Here is an 18208-nt window from a genome sequence, read left to right as displayed (position 1 = left end):
TCTGGATGGCTAAGCAGAGCCATCCAGAGCAGTGTGCTTACAGTGAAGAACACGCCCCCTAGTAAAACACTCCCATGACACAGTTAACCCTTTGATTGTCCCTCATGTTAACCCCTTCCTGCCCAGTGCCAATAGTACAGTGTCAGTGCTTTTTTTTCGCACTGATCACTGTATTGGTGTCACTAGGGATGTCAGTGACACCAAGTTAGTTCCCCCCATGTCAGAATGCCTGCCACAGTCCCGCTATAAGTCGCTGATCGCCGCCATTATTAGTATAAAAAAACAAATTCCAGTATCTATGCCCCATTTGTAAACACTATATCTTTCACATAAGCCAATTAATTTACACATATTGGGATTTTGTTTTAGCAAAGACATGTCGCAGAATACATTTTGGCCTAAATTTATGATGAAATTTGATTTTTACATTTTTTTACAGGACATGTCTAATAACAAAAAGTCCAAAATATAGTTTTTTTCTCAAAATTGGAGGTCTTTTTTTTTATAGCGCAAAAAGTAAAAAACGCACAGGAGATCAATTACCACCGAAAGAAAGCTGATTCGCGCTCCCGTGGTTTTCACGCCCCCTCCCAGATAGCGTCAGATTGCCCGCCAGTACACCAGTAATTACATTTAGCCCCTTAATTGCCAGAAACACACTCATACACAATAAACCTCCATTGCTAGTATAGTGTCTGAATGGATCAATATCTTTGATCAGATCAGCACTATACCAGCATTCACATTAGTATAGTGTCCCCAAAAATGCAGCGTTAGCAGGATCAGCCCTGGCACCTGCCAGCACCTGTGTTTAGCCCCTACGCTTATGCTGATCAGGACCTTAGATTGCTGGAGCATTGGGGAAGAAGAGACTGTGGTGACTGGCCTAGTGGTTGAGTGGAGGACCAGGAAATCTTCTTTTCTTTGCCCACTAGACCTAAACAAGCAGTTAACTCAAATGAATAAATTATTGTTATAGATTGTTTTACTTACCGTGCTTCTAAGCAAGAATACATCGGCTTCTTCCAAAGTACAGGACACACAGTGACACCTGACGTCAAGTTCAGGCTTCCAGTAGAAAAGTATTTTAAGGAACCCAAGTGTAAGGATGTAACCAATAATACAAACGATACTTCGACTTTTTTCTGTTCTGTATCCAAACAACTCCTATCAGACAAAAAAAAAAGGTTTGAATAGGTAGCCAATTTCGTTAGGGCTCTTTTAGGTAAATATTTGTTTGGTACTAAAGCAACTTGAACCTGATGTAGCATTAGCCTCAGAAAGAGTGTCTAAATGCTCTGCAATGACCATAGCAATTAGCCAACTTTCTTCCTTTTTTGAAATTTAAATGAGAAAAACTAAATGTTTGCTTTGTACCACACAAATATTTCTTGTATGGGGCACCGATAAAGGACATATAGATAAAGAGCAGACAATGCAGGGGAAGTTGTATGGTTCATGTGGTCAAAGAGAGCTGGAATCCACGATAATTTATTATGGGATGAAGGATGTCATGTGCAGGCTGATATGTAAGAAATCTTACAGTCACGTGGGGTTATGTGGCAGGATGGTAAAATGCAAGAAATTTCAATAAAGGATTTCAAGCGATTTGACATATCGGAAGCAGAGCTTAGATCAGACACTATAAATGGTGAATACTTGTGAGCTATTATAAATGAGGCATTCAGTGGGTAATATAGAGTTGTCTGCTGATTTAATGTGCTTGGTGCGCTGGCACTTGCACAGACTCACTTGCTAGTGTATATACAATGTTATAAATATATAGTGCCGCGCTCCTATTTACTTATATATATAACTTAATCCTTGGGGTGCATGAATTAATATCTGAACCAATCCATAAATCACTGTGACTAGTGAATTAAAATAATCAATAATAAATAATAAATAATAATAAATCAATTGTGAATCACTATAACTGGTGAATCAAAAATAAATTTAGATATGAATCAACAACCTTCATAAATGTGACTGATATCAATCAATAAAAAATCCTTAATTAAATGTGACTGTGAAAGAATAAAACTCAAATAAATACAATCCTAAATCTGTGCCACTCTTATCTGATGTGATCACTCCATCTATATTGTGCAAAAGCATACATAAATGTGCAAGTGCAAATACATAAAATAAATTACAATAAAATGAAAAGTCTTTCAAATAAGTGCAATGTGCAGGTGGATTCCTTATTCCCTCTCGCCGAGTGCTTAGTGGTCTCCCTATGCGCTCACCTTAATATTTGCCTAAATAAATTCAGGCAAATAAGCTTTTAATCCTTCCAGGATTGATGGGATGATACTCTTATGTAAGATGGTCCAGAAGATAGGTGTGGATCTATAGGAATTCTCCTGTACTCTCCTCTTTTCCCTTGTGCAGCTGCTCATAAATAGATATCTTGACCAGCTCTCTAGGAATCTCCTACTTCCCCTCCTGGGGTCACCACCTTCTCAAGTCCTCCTTTCACCAGCATGGGGAATGTGGGTCATGAAGAATATTCCTGATACAGACACCATTAGTCTACTGAGTTTGTCACTGAAAGGCTGGAAAGGCTCTGGTTTGCCAGTGATTGGGTTCACTCGTTCCAATTTGGAATACTTTGCTTCAAATTGTGGACGTAACTCTTCCTCTTCATCTTCCCAGTCAATGAGATCCCAATCGTAGGTTAGTACAGCTCGTCGTCTTTTCCAGAACTCAAGGAAGACAGTGGCTTTTCCCTGAGGTTATGTTACTCCATGTGCTGGCGTCCATCTTGGATCCAGACGACGAGCTGTACTAACCTACGATTGGGATCTCATTGACTGGGAAGATGAAGAGGAAGAGTTATGTCCACAATTTGAAGCAAAGTATTCCAAATTGGAACGAGTGAACCCAATCACTGGCAAACCAGAGCCTTTCCAGCCTTTCAGTGACAAACTCAGTAGACTAATGGTGTCTGTATCAGGAATATTCTTCATGACCCACATTCCCCATGCTGGTGAAAGGAGGACTTGAGAAGGTGGTGACCCCAGGAGGGGAAGTAGGAGATTCCTAGAGAGCTGGTCAAGATATCTATTTATGAGCAGCTGCACAAGGGAAAAGAGGAGAGTACAGGAGAATTCCTATAGATCCACACCTATCTTCTGGACCATCTTACATAAGAGTATCATCCCATCAATCCTGGAAGGATTAAAAGCTTATTTGCCTGAATTTATTTAGGCAAATATTAAGGTGAGCGCATAGGGAGACCACTAAGCACTCGGCGAGAGGGAATAAGGAATCCACCTGCACATTGCACTTATTTGAAAGACTTTTCATTTTATTGTAATTTATTTTATGTATTTGCACTTGCACATTTATGTATGCTTTTGCACAATATAGATGGAGTGATCACATCAGATAAGAGTGGCACAGATTTAGGATTGTATTTATTTGAGTTTTATTCTTTCACAGTCACATTAATTACGGATTTTTTATTGATTGATATCAGTCACATTTATGAAGGTTGTTGATTCATATCTAAATTTATTTTTGATTCACCAGTTATAGTGATTCACAATTGATTTATTATTATTTATTATTGATTATTTTAATTCACTAGTCACAGTGATTTATGGATTGGTTCAGATATTAATTCATGCACCCCAAGGATTAAGTTATATATATAAGTAAATAGGAGCGCGGCACTATATATTTATAACATTAGATCAGACACTGTGACCTGTGCAAAGGTGGAACTAATATGTTAAATTTTTTCACTTTTGTGCAGTTGATCAAGTTGTTTGAGTGGGATGAATGTCGCCATGGATGTAAGTTAACGAATGGAAAAGAGGCATTAATGTTGCTCTCTATGAAAGAACATCTTCACCTAGTCATACCCAGGACATCGCAAGCCTTAAATACAGCTGTGACGTTCACACATACAGCCATAATGTAGCAACCATCAAAGTGTAAAATGCTTTGAATGCTCAAACTTGCAGGGTCAAAGTGGAAGAAAAGCCTAACACTAACTATGCTTAACAATGCCCCACTCCTATCTATCCTGACTAATCTGTATATACAAAAAAAAAAAAAATCTGAAAATTTACCTATGTTTAATCCCATTTGGCCCTGTCATATGAACCTGTAGCTATGATAATGGTTGGGCTATGGGAGCCTATAAGTGACGTCATGGTTTCTGGTTTAGAACTTCTGTAGACCACTCCCTTACAAAGAGCTGCAGGATCACATGACTGGACCAAAGCAGGTTAAACATAGGTAAGGATCCAGATCTTTCTATACAGGTTAGGCAGAATAGGTAGGATGTAACATTTTTAAATTAGATATAATTAGGGTTTTCCTTCACAAGGCAATTACCACAATGCAGTGCAGCAAGATGTGCAAGCAGACCCTGAAGACAGTGATTGTCTCTGGGTAGAACAACAGTGATCAGGACTGGTTTTCTAATCTAGGTTTACTGTATTTTTATACTAGGTTGCTTAAAATTTTGCATACTTTGAAAGGATGTCATAATTGAAAAAAGGTTGAGAAACACTTATCTACATTCCAGTTGGACCATTCAGACAAAATAATTTATATTTGTGCAGGGTAACCTACAACACTGTGGTAGTAACACTGTGGGTATTTATTAAAACTGGAGAGTGCAAAATCTGGAGCAGCTCCGCACAGAAACCAATCAGCTTCCAGGTTTTATTGTCAAAGCTTAATTGAAAAAGCTGAAGTTAGAAGCTGATTGGCTACCATGCACAGCTGCATCATGTGTTCCAGCTTTAGTACATCTCCCTCACTGTGTACCTGTGATAAATCAAAGCACAGTTTTATTACATTTAACCTAGGGCAAACAAAGATTAGAAGGTATTCTTTTGTTAATCTTTAAAGATAACATTTGCATGAAATCCTAGTGAAAAATAAGAACCATCTATGGACAGTTTAAGCATGGTTATATACAGCCTAATGTGAGTTATAATAAATTGCACTACAGACATAATAGAAGAAAGGTGCAAACAGTTTACACAGTTGCACAGATTTCATGGCACTTTCAACAACAGCTTTATGCCTCACAGCCCATTGTCCTCTATATGATAGCAGACCTCGTATAGTTACCATAAAACTCTTTGTCAAAGTCTGAAAGGGTATGTAACCATAACATGTCTTTATTTCTTCTTAAAATACTTATAAATGTTATATATCTTTTGATAAGTACAAAAAATACCTGTTGATCACCAGAAATCCAAACTCCTGTTCTGTGCCCTCTGCACTTTTATCTAAAACAGTGTTATCAGGAAGTTATCATACAGAACACCTACTGTATGGTATGGAGATGGAAAAGGAGGTGTTCAGTTGTCCTAACACTTCCTGTCCTGTGGTGAAAATGCTGGTCCTCCATAAATACAATACAAAGTCGGTGGGTGAGAGTTGGCCCTCTAGAGCAGGAAGTGTGTTTCTGGCAGTGGCCACAGTTCACTAAGCAGTATCTTACTGCATCTGAGTATGCAGTAAGATACCGCACATCATTTTTAAAAAAAAAACATTTGCATTCACTAAAAAACGCTACTAAAATACCGCATGAGTTATTTTATTAAGTCATGCGATATTTTACTAGTGAAAACCATGCGTTATTGTTTCAGCTGTCATCAGGGGTTCCCCACTGACAGCTGAATGTAAAACACAGAACTGTCAGCAATTAAAAAAATTATTAGAAAAAAAACGGCATGGGGTCCCCCCTCCATCCATACCAAGCCCTTTGGGGCTGGTATTAGTTTTTAGGGGAACCCCCCACACCAAAATTATTTTTAAAATGACATGGAGTCCCCCCCAAAATCCATACTAGATTCTTTTCCGAGCATGCAGCCCAGCAGATCAGGAAAGGGGGGGATGAGTGAGCGACCCCCCTCTGGACCATACCAGGCCACATGCCCTCAACATGAGGGGTGCTTTTTGGGCTCCCCCCAAAGCACCTTGTCCCCATGTTGATGGGGACAAGGGCCTCTTCCCCACATCCCTGGCTGGTGGTTGTGGGGGTCTGCGGGCAGGGGGCTTATTGGAATCTGGAAGCCCCCTTTAAAAAGGGAACCCCAAGATCCTGCCCCCCCATGTGAATGAGTATGTGATACATAGTTCCGCTACCTGTTCACAAAAACAAAAAGTGTTGTGTAAAAAAGACAGGAGACAGTCTTTGACAAGTCCTTTATTAAAAGAAGAAAAATAAAAAAGTTCCCCAAAGTCGATCCAACGCCAATCACGATGCCCGCCGCCACTGCCGACCCGAAAAATGTAAACAAAAAGGCTCCACTCTCGATGCTGGTCTGACAGCTCCCCTGGCCTGAGAGTTCTTAAATATCTAAGGGGCATGGCCACCCAGTGACATCACCTATGTGACCCCTCCCCCTTGTGACATCATCGACCCAGCATGCCTCATTAGAGGACGTCACAAGGGGTGGGGTCACTTTAAGAATGGATATATTTAATTTTTTGGGTAACAGACATATCAATGTGGAAGACATTTTCCAACACAGTGGAAAGATGAATGTGGATTTAGAACAGGGATTTAAGCAGTTAAAACGTTACATGGAAAAGCAGATACGACCTTGGTAGGTATTATTACCCTCGAATATTATTTGAGTGAGAATATGACACCAAGAAATCTGAGATGGGATCTTGGTCCCAATGATGGTCTAGAGCAGCAATGGGCAAACTATACGGCCCGCGGAGCGTGATACATTGGCTGTCAGGATGTGTGTAAGCGGGGCAGCGTGACGAACGTGAGGGGAGCTAGGTTCCTCTCACAGTCCGCCCTGAAGACCGGAACGGCGCGGGAACACGGCGAGAGGAACACGTGGAGCAAAGGTAAGTAAATTGACACAGGGGAATATGGGGAATGAATTACTATAGGGGGGATGAATTACTATAGGGGGGATGAATTACTATGGGGGATGAATTACTATGGGGGATGAATTACTATATGGGGGATGAATTACTATGGGGGATGAATTACTATATGGGGGATGAATTACTATATGGGGGATGAATTACTATGGGGGATGCATTACTATGGGGGATGAATTACTATGGGGGATGAATTACTATATGGGGGATGAATTACTATGGGGGATGAATTACTATATGGGGGATGAATTACTATGGGGGATGAATTACTATATGGGGGATGAATTACTATATGGGGGATGAATTACTATGGGGGGATGAATTACTATAGGGGGGATGAATTACTATATGGGGGATGAATTACTATGAGGGATGAATTACTATATGGGGGATGAATTACTATGGGGGATGAATTACTATGGGGGATGAATTACTATGGGGGATGAATTACTATATGGGGGATGAATTACTATATGGGGGATGAATTACTATGGGGGATGAATTACTATATGGGGGATGAATTACTATGGGGGATGAATTACTATATGGGGGATGAATTACTATGGGGGATGAATTACTATATGGGGGATGAATTACTATGGGGGATGAATTACTATGGGGGATGAATTACTATATGGGGGATGAATTACTATATGGGGGATGAATTACTATGGGGGATGACTTACTATGGGGGATGAATTACTATGGGGGATGAATTACTATATGGGGGATGAATTACTATATGGGGGATGAATTACTATGGGGGATGAATTACTATGGGGGATGAATTACTATATGGGGGATGAATTACTATATGGGGGATTAATTACTATATGGGGGATGAATTACTATGGGGGATGAATTACTATGGGGGATGAATTACTATATGGGGGATTAATTACTATGCTTACTATGGGGGAATATTACTATACTTACTATGGATGACACATACACATCATTCATCTACTCTTGGTCCGGCCCCCGGGTCCAATATATGAACCCATTGCGGCCCTCAAGTCAAAAAGTTTGCCCACCCCTGGTCTAGAGGACCAAAAATTGAGTTTGGAGTGGTTTCAATTCTTCAACCAGTGTTAGAAGAGGTTACTAGAACTTATCATTTCAAGACAGAAAGTGAAATTGAATCAGTTGGATTTCAAAATCTCAGCATTGAGAGAAGAGATGAAACCTTTTTTAGAGACACAGGACTATAAGGATAAGGCACAATAACTTGAAGGTTATTTAATGAAATATGACAATGATACTAAAAAGAAAAAAACTTAGAAGTATCAAGGGGATTTTAAGGATTATAAGGAAGGAAAAGTGTATAAGTGGCAAGAAGACCAGGATGCTTTAGCCTCTAAAGAATCATCAGTCGAAAAATAATACCCCATGAAATTAAAGATAAAATTTCAACTGAATGCTAGAGGAAGAGCTCCCCCTAGATCTTTTTACCAGCCACAGGGAGAATGGAGAGGATTTGGAAGGAGCCTTATCGGGTCCCTTATTACTCTCCAAGAAAAATGGTAAGAGAAGAAAAAGAGTATATAGGGGAGGCAGAAAGAAAAAGCAAACAAACAGCTTAGATGGTAGAATTTTTAATTTGGCTGGGGGGCTTTTTTCTGATGAAGAGTTGTTGGTATTAAAAGAAGGGCTCAAATTTGCACCTGTTAAATTTTTAGATGACTTTGAAGTTTTTTTGGATATAGAAAATTTATAAGGAAGCTAGGTCTCAGAAAACAAAAAGGAAGTTGATAGGAGTATAGACCCTGAGTTTGTTCATAGTGGTTTGAGGAATAAATCCACTTTCATGCTAGGTTCACACATATGCGGTGCGGTATATCACATGTGATTCGCACAGAAACCACACCGCATTCCTGTGCAAATCACATGCGATGTGTGTGCGGTGCGATTGGAGCCATACATTATGTATGGCTCAAATCGCACTGCAAGCGCACCAAAAAGGGACAGGACTCTCTATTGGGTGCACACTAGAATCGGATCACATGGGTATTCACACCTATGCAATCCGATTCTGCACATCACACCGCGTTTTGCAGACTGATTTCGGAGTGTTAACTTAACATTCACACCCGCATCGGTTTGCATGAACGAGGTGCTATTCTGATGCGGTGCAGAATTCGCACAGAAATCACTGATTTTTGCACCGCATCGTTGTGAACTCAGCCTCAACCTGAAATCCTCTACATTTCAGCATGTAGAAGCGTTTAAGAAGATGGTACACGATGAGGTAAAGAAGATAAAAATAAAGACAAAGAATAGTAAAATTATATGGCAAGGGATTAAACAACTGAAAAAGAAAAAAGGAATTATAATAAGGCAGGCAGATAAAGGGGGGGGGGGATCTGGTTATCTTGAAGAAAATTGATTATGAAATGGAATTAAAAAGGATTTTGAGTAATGCTACCACTTATAGAAAGCTTGTGGGGGATCCTTCTAGAATTTTGAAGAAGTTCAATGATTTTGTAAAAAATAGTTTGAAGAAGGCCATTCTTGATATAGAGGAAGCTAGGTACCTCACTCTGAAGGCTCCCAGGTGAGTGAGTAGAAGCATGCATCTATTGTTTTAGGTCAGGGTCTGAAGCTTGATACCGGTCCAGGAGGACGATAGATCACAGCAATTCTTAAAGAAACTGGAGAGAACAAACAAATACAGTGAACTTTAAATGAGGAGAGGGACAGAGAGGGAGGTGAATGGAGGACCTGAAAAGTGCTTTGAGGGGATAGGAGGATTCCTACTCCACCTCCTTTCCGTCCACTAAGCCTGGGAGAGTGAGTCCAGAGGATACCACCATGGGAGAGGGCAGAAGGAGAGGGAGAGTCAGATTCATGTAGCCAGGTTTCTGTAATTGCAAGCAAGTTAAAGGAGTTTGTGATATAAAGGTCATGGACAGAAGGAGGTTGTTACAGACAGACCGGGCATTCCAGAGGGCACAGGAAAAGGGGAGACTGGTTCTATGAAGAAGAGGAATAGTAACTAGATTGTGTGGATTGCAGCTGCTTTTGGAGGATAGGGGGTGCTGGGTGTGTTGATCAAAGGAAAAAGATGGCGGCCCAGGATTTGAGGAAATGTATCCAGATGTTAGAAGAAGCAGAAGGATGAGGGAGGTAATATGGGAGTATGACTTATATGGAGGGACATGCGATCAGCTGTGATTGGACACAGCTGATCACATGACAGAGCCAACGTCATCGGCTCTTTCCGCTGATCGGTGATCCACCGCTCCCCTCGCTCCCCCAGGGGCGAGCATGCACAGTTAGAGTGGGAGGACATCATATGAGGTCCTCCCAGAACAAGAGAACCACCGCCCGCCATTTCCTTATATGGTGGGCGCGAGGCGGTTAAATAAATGGGAAGAGAAGGGAATTTTTTCTAAATCTTGGCCACAATTAAAATGATATAATAGATTTATTGATGATATTGTGTTTGTTTGGGAAGGTATGAAGGGAGAATTGATATCCATATGATATCAAGTTGACTGGAAAATGTAGTAATGAAAAAGTACAATTTCTATATTTAGAAATATATTAAAAAGATAACAAACTGGCTACTTGCACTTTTTTAAGGAGGTTGATAGAAATGAGTATATTTCTACCCGTAGTTGTCATCATCCTGGGTGGATTAGGGCTATACCCAAGGGCCAGTTTGTCCGTATTAAATGGAATTGTAATGAGTATGCTGAATTTATTGCTCAAACTGAAATGTTAATACAAAGATTTCAGGAGAAGGGGTATAAGAAAAGGAATTATTAAAAGTGAGAGAAGAAGTTGGTAAGATGAAGAGAGAAAAAGTAGACCTAGATCTAATAACAGTAGGAATGCTAAAATAGCTTTCATTACAGGGTTCAACTTGCAATACCAGCAGGTTGAAAAGAGTATTAAAACATGATGGCCCATCCTGCTTAAAGATAGCACTCTATTCTCCCAAATAAGCCATCCTTTATATACAAAAAAGCTCCAGGGCTTAGAAATATAATCTCTAGATCAAGGGCGGACTGACAACTCATGGGGCCCCCGGGCAATAGGGGATCATGGGGCCCCTGTGTCCTTGCCCAAACTCAAAAAAGCCTATGAAAAAGGTACCAGGGGCATCTCATGGGGCCCCCCTAATGACCCCGGGCCCTCGGGCAGTGCCTGAGTTTCCAAATGGTCAGTCTGCCCCTGCTCTAGATCCCCTCAATAGAAACATAACATTTTTGGAAAGAGTAGGTTTTTATAGATGTGATAGGTGTATGTCATGCAAAACCCCTCAGAATAAAAATAGGAAAATAGAGGTATTTTTCTCATCAGAATTTAAAGAATTTCAAACTGATAAATGTATTACTTGCAACACTAGATTTGTCACATATCTCTTGTCCTATTCATGTGGTATGAAGTATGTGGGGAGGACCACAAGATGTTTGTTTAAAAGAATCAACAAACATATAAATAATATAAAGAAAGATTTTAAACAACATAGTGTCTCCAATCACTTTAGGATAGTACGTAATAAAGACCCTACTTTACTGACATTTTGTGGTATAGACAGAATTGTTAAGCACTGGAGAGGTAGTGATATGCGTAAACAGATGTCTCAGAATGAAACTAGATGGATTTTTGCACTTAGTACCCTTGCTCTTTCAGGTTTGAACATTGATATTGACCTGAAATGTTTTTTTAACTGATTTTTAGTTGTAGCATTCAATTTAAGCCCTCTATATTGTTTTTTTTGTCTAGAAGGTGGTATGCTTATTGCCCTCTAGATGGCAGCATTATAGGTGTCTATTCATCTAAGTCCCCTGGATCTGTGTGTCATATATGTTAGGATGATTTTTGACATGCGGCTGCCACTGGGAAGCAATTGTTATATATTTAAATTTATTATGGGTTTTTACCAATTATTTTAAGATTTTATAGTTTTTATTATGTATAGGTGAAATAATGGGGAAACCCGATGCTAGCTTGCCAGGTCTTACCGTTATTGATCTCATTGGTCACTATGTAAATTTAACTCCTCTCGCTTGTTGGGGTGGATGGCTATAAAAGAATTTCAAAGATGGCTGCAGCTGAGCTTCCTCAGATCGTGAATTGTGAAATGCATTGAGGCCCAGCCGTTTGTCGTTAGGAGAGAAGCATTGTGGAGTACATAGGAGTACATAGGAGGTATCCAACATCCATTCCATGCTGCAGCACATTCTATCAGGTTCCATGTATGTGAACAAAAGGTGTATTAAGTCTATCTGGCTTGTAAGGAGGTGAGCGCACATCTTTAATGATTTAAGGATTCACGAAAAGTCACAATTGATGTGTTTGGATCATGTCATCACAAATCCCTTTTTTGGACTATTATTTGAGTAATGGGACTGTTTTTTTATTTTTTTATTTTATTTGATTCACATCACATTTAACTTGATATTCATTTATTTATGTATGGTATATTGTTTGTTTTTCATGGATATATAATTTGAAGTCACTAATTTATAAGTTTGATAGAGATTGGGAGCGCAACATTTTTTAGTTATATGGTCTTTTTTACACAGTTTGAGTATGTGATAAATGTTAGCGATCCAGAGGAATATTTTAGAGGCTCGCAAGTTACACACACATATTTTTTGTACTATTTTTTTGTACCTTTGATTTTTACACTGGCTACACTGTAGAACACCTCTCTTTTTTGAGTGTTTTTTTTTGTCTCACCCTGATCACAAAACTCTACTGTGTAGAAGACTGTGAAGACGCTGGTCAATTCGATAATTTTGATATAGCTGAATAAGATTTGCCTTCTTATATTCTATATTTGGTGAGTTATTACACTAACTGCATGTACTGGATATTTGCACAAGTGGATTCTTTGTTTTCCTGGACACGTTATTATTATTGTTATTATACAGTATTTGTTATGTGGAAGGCTAATTTTTTGTGGAAATATTATATGGACGTTTTCTTTATGGACACTTTAAAATTTCAAAACCTGATTTGGCACTGTGGTGATATTGTTTGATATGTGTAATTAACATTTATAGCAGGCTTGATCACTTTAATAATTGTTATGAGTAGCACCTTTCTTTTTAGGTTAAATATTTTTAGTGTTTTTAGTGTTTTTTCACTTGTAAAGGCAACTTCTTCTTATTTATAAATTAAAGCTGGAGGTGGAACCCACACACATTCTTCTGTTTTGGCTTTACACGGTAATAACTGAACTTGCAAAGGCATTTGGTTCACCACAAAGTGGTTTTACATCTTTTGTTACTATTGACAAATATATTTAAATGAACATTTTTGTAACCAGAGTTCAGCTTTACATTCTGCCATGAAAAAGCTGTTTAGAAATGACACAATGGGTAGTCATTACATGGAGAATACTAGCACTGGGTACTGCTTGAAAATAAACTGTGAGTGATCCTTTGACCGTCTTTAGCAGTTTTTTAAGTGAACTGTTGGCAAAGTGAATCAGCCCTTCTTCATAACACACAGCTTGAGGCAAACTGCCCTACGTCAATAGGGTTGATTTACTAAAATTGCATGGTGCAAAACCTGGTGCAGTTCTGCAAAGAAACCAATCAGCTTCCAGGTTTTATTGTCAAAGCTTAACTGAGCAAGCTGAAGTCAGAAGCTGATTGGCTACCATGCACAGCTGCACCAGATTTTGCACTCTTCAGTCTTAGTAAATCAACCCCAGGACTGTGACTTCTGACTGTTAAGTCTGAATTGATTCTCATACCGCTAGCAGAGATTACAGGAGGTTGATATCAAGACAGAACCAGGTACTTTTGCAAGCTGTAGAAAGATATTTAAAATTTCATTATGATACTAACACTTAAAATGTCTTTTTTATATCTATTAGCCTTTTAGCTTTTGAGTAGATATTTATGAACTAAAGGGCATGAAGAGTGGTATAGGAACTATTAGTTACAATGGTTACATATACAGTTGCAAGAAAAAGTATGTGAACCCCTTGGGATTACGTTGAGTTTTGCATGAATTGGGCATAAAATGTGCTCTGAACGTCATCTAAGTCACAACAATAGAAGAACACAGTCTGCTGAACACAATACTACACAAACATTAGATGTTGCATGGTTTAATTGCACATAACATGTAAACATTCACAGTGCAGGGAGGAAAAAGTATGTGAACCTTTGGACTTAATAACTGGTTGACCCTCCTTTGGCAGCAATAACCTCAACCAAACGTTTCCTGTAGTTGCAGATCAGACCTACACAACGATCTGGAGTAATTTTGGACCACTCCTCTTCACAAAACTGTTTTAGTGTAGCAATATTCTTGGGATGTCTGGTGTGAATCGCTCTCTTAAGGTCATGCCACAGCATTTCAATCAGGTTGAGGTCAGGACTCTGACTGGGCCACTCCAGAAGGCGTATTCTGTGCTGTTGCAGCCATTGTTTTGTTGAATTACTTGTATGCTTTGGGTCATTGTCCTGTTGCATCACCCATCCTCTGCAGAGCTTCAGTTGGCGGACAGATGGTCGTACGTTTTCCTGCAAAATGTCTTGATAAACTCTGGAATTCATTTTCCCATCAATGACAACAATCCGTCCAGGCCCTGAGGCAGCAAAGCAGCCCCAAACCATGATGCTCCCTCCGCCATGTTTTACAGTGGGGATGAGGTTTTGATGCTGGTGTGCTGTGACTTTTTTTCTCCACACATAGTGTTGTGTGTTCTTCCCAAACAACTCCATCTTGGTTTCATCTGTCCACAGTATATTTTGCCAGTAGTGCTGTGGAGCATCCAGGTGCTCTTTTGCAAACTTCAAACGTGCTGCAATATTCTTTTTGGACAGCAATGGCTTCCTCTGTTGTGTCCTCCCATGTACTTCATTCTTGTTTAATGTTTTCCTTATTGTAGATGTGTCAACAAAAATGTTAGCATGTGCCAGAGATTTCTGTAGGTCTTTAGCTGACACTCTGGGATTCTTCTTTACCTCATGCAGCATTCTGCGCTGTGCTCTTGCAGTCATTTTTACAGGACGACCATGCCTAGGGAGAGTAGCAACAGTGCTAAACTTTCTCCATTTGTAGACAGTCTGTCTTACCGTGGACACATGAACATCAAGGCTTTTGGAGATACTTTTGTAACCCTTTCCAGCTTCATGCAAGTCAACAATTCTTGATCGTAGGTCTTCTGAGAGCTCTTTTCTGCGAGGCATGGTTCACATTAGACAGTGCTTCTTGAAACCAGTAAACCCAAAACAGGTGTGTGTTTTTTAAGGGCAGGACAGCTGTCAGCAACACATCCAATATCATCACACTGATTGGAGTCAAGGTTGGCTCACTCCTGGCTCCAATTAGCTCTGGGAGAAGTCATTAAGCTAGGGCCTCACATACTTTTTCCTCCCTGCACTGTGAATGTTTACATGTTATGTGCAATTAAACCATGGCAACATCTAATGTTTGTGTAGTATTATGTTCAGCAGACTGTGTTCTTCTATTCTTGTGACTTAGATGACGTTCAGAGCACATTTTATGCCCAATTCATGTAAAACTCAATGTAATCCCAAGGGGTTCACATACTTTTTCTTGCAACTGTATAAGGGCCCCACAGATTCCTCTAGGTACCAGGTTATATTAATTAATGACAAGGACTCTGAGAAAAAGCTAAGACCTTTCTTATTGCTAAATTATAGACCATTTATGCCTTTATGCACCTCCTGCTGAATTTTGTCTCAGTACACAGTATGGTGACGTCACCAAGCATTGTTGGATGACAGCTATATTGTTCTGTGGTAAGCAAATAAAGCCTCCAGCTGCAAATAAAAACATTTAAATGTTACTTAACAGTCCAACATTGCTAGAAACTGGCCAGATAGGTGGACACACTACACCCTCAGTAGTTACATCTCAACTTCATCTCAACTTGAAATCACTTCCTTGTACTAAAGAGATATCACAGTATTTCATTTTTATTTCCTGAAATTACAAGCACATGAATCACAGTATTCACCTCTATATTTTTCCCTTTTAGTCAACCTCCTAGTAACATTGTAGACTTCTACACTGATAGTCTACTGTGGTCATGTGTTTGACTTGCTGTGAGCTATCTCTAGTCTTTGAAAAATTCAGCAAAGCCCATAGCCCTCTGTGCAGCAAGCAGTTCCTATTTGCCTACATGACAATAGGTGGAAAATGAAAATATGTTTATAATGGACCACTGGACTGTAGCTATCATTGGCGTTTTTAATTTAGTAATATATACAGTATATATTTTCTTATTTCACTCCATTCTTATTTTTCAGGTTTCAGTGGTCTCTTTGCAGTGGTCTAACACCTCAGCCCCCCTGAGAAAGATTCCTCCTCAGTATTTGGCTGCTATCTAAAAAACATGACATTATACAACTTTTGTTTTAATGTATACAGAATGTTTTTTGCTAACTTAAACAGAACATTCAATTTCGTTTTAAGCTGTTCACACACTGCAATTTGTTTGTGCAATCTCTATCATGCATGCTTAGTCATTTTATTTGATTGTTCAGTCCAGTTGTTTAGTCAATCAGATGATGAAAACAGCAATGGAAAAATCTGTCTGCGCTGGGGATTAAAAGTGGCAACTGCTCATATTGAGCACTGATCAAATAGTTTGTTTAGGTACAAACAGCACAGAAGACATTTACTTGAGCTGAAATTGTTGATATGATAGTGGAACAAGAAATCTCCAGAGTATCCTTCACAATTGTACTACCTACATATTTTCATCTTCAATTTGATGCAGCAAAATAAGTTGAAAGGTATCAAAATAGTAAAAGCTATCCAAATTTCCTAGGTTCAATAGAAATACAAAACTACTATTTCATTGCGCAATCAGGCCAATTTTTATATGGTCAGCATTAGATTTACCAATAATATGTAGTGTGAGAGCGTGCCCAAACAATCCATTCAGTTTATATTTAATCAGGCAGGCTCTCATACTAAATTTAAATTAGATCATCCAGTTGTGGCAACACTTGTGTCATCTCTAAGATGATGATAATTTTGGCAATGTTTATTGATCTCTTCTGGGTTGATTGTACCCAGCCAATATCTGTATTTTAAAATAAGGAGGGCTCCTGAGGTAGCTGTATAGTGTAAAAGCATACATGTTCCACAAAATGGCCATGTACTGTATGTTTATGCACCGGTGAAAATAAAACATTTGGTAGTTGGCTAATACATGCCTGAGCCTACCCTTGTAACCCCATGGCAACACTTGTGTCAGCTGTAAGGCGATGATACCACTAATTGTGGCATAGCTCATTGATCTCTTCCAGCTTGATTGTAGCCAACCAGTATCTGTCTTTTCTAATAAGGATGTCCCCCGAGGTAACTGTATAGTGTAAAAACATACATGGTCCACAAAATGGCCATATACTGTATGTTTATGCACCAGTGAAAATAAAACATTTGGTAGTTGGCTAATACATGCCTGAGCCCACCCTTGTAACTCCATGGCAATACTTGTGTCAGCTGTAAGGCGATGATACAACTAATTGTAGCAATGCTCATAGATCTCTTCCAAGTTGATTGTAGCCAGCCAATATCTGTCTTTTCTAATAAGGATGTCCCCCGAGGTAGTTGTATAGTGTATAAGCATACATGTTCCACAAACTGTTCATGTATGTTTATGCACCAATGAAAAAAAACATTTGGCAGTTGGCTAATACATACATGAGAATACCCCTGTAACATGGTTACTTTTACTGATCAAGTTAGTGAGGGGAAGTGCCAGATTGAAGTATGGCTGGTTATTACAATAATCAGATTGGAACTTTGGAATTTGTAATGCTACAAGCTCAGAACACTTGTTAATTCTTTTTTAACACTTGCGGAACATGATACTCAGCTACATTTTTCAGGTATATTATTACATTCTAATCCGTCTCTAGTACTTTCCTTATATTGTGGATTTGTAGTTATTCCTATTTCTACCTATTATATTTCAGTCATAAATCAGTAGTTTATTTAAATGCAGAGGTTCTTTTAAATAGCATCATGTAAATAAAGAAAATGTGACATACCATTTCATTTTCCTGGCCTTCATTTAGAACCCCTTTTGTAGTCATGGTTGAGTGCTGTTCTCCAGTATAAGTCAGAGAGAAGGGACTTGTCTGCTTAATGAGCCTTGAGAGATCATAGCTAGTGTACACCCTCTCTGGTCACCTCCTTTTAGCAAGCTCCACCTTTTCATAGCAGCTCTGGTTTTTCAGAGATGATTGTATGAAATATGCTTAAGGTTAAGTCATCACAGCATTCTTCTGCATAAAGCACTTGTAGTAAAAAATGTGAAACGTAAATATAGTAACACAACTTTTAGTGTATGCATGCTAGTATATTTTCCTCA

The 18208-nt window shown here is 39.1% G+C and overlaps 1 protein-coding gene across 2 annotated transcripts in view; it reads right to left on the bottom strand.

Annotated features, from left to right (window-relative positions):
- The window catches only part of LOC149445018 (putative cation-transporting ATPase 13A5), a 133702-nt gene extending 115725 nt beyond the window's left edge, over positions 1 to 17977 (bottom strand). Inside the window, exons 1-2 of one of the 2 annotated variants that reach the window (XM_089654310.1) lie at positions 17886 to 17977; positions 994 to 1167 (exon numbers count right to left, since the gene is read on the bottom strand). In XM_089654310.1, the coding sequence (XP_089510436.1) occupies positions 994 to 1167; positions 17886 to 17930 (219 nt within the window). In that variant the 5' untranslated portion in view covers positions 17931 to 17977. Of the gene's footprint in view, positions 1 to 993; positions 1168 to 17885 lie in introns of those variants that run through there. The other variant, XM_089654311.1, reaches the window with a different exon arrangement.
- Between the last annotated feature and the right edge of the window lie 231 nt (positions 17978 to 18208).

This window comes from Staurois parvus, unplaced genomic scaffold (assembly GCF_062004578.1).
Source record: "Staurois parvus isolate SC_StPar_1 unplaced genomic scaffold, SC_StPar_1.0 ptg000750l, whole genome shotgun sequence".
NCBI lineage: Eukaryota > Metazoa > Chordata > Amphibia > Anura > Ranidae > Staurois > Staurois parvus.
Note: the sequence above shows the minus strand (reverse complement) of the source record. Positions and strands in the feature narration are given on the sequence as shown.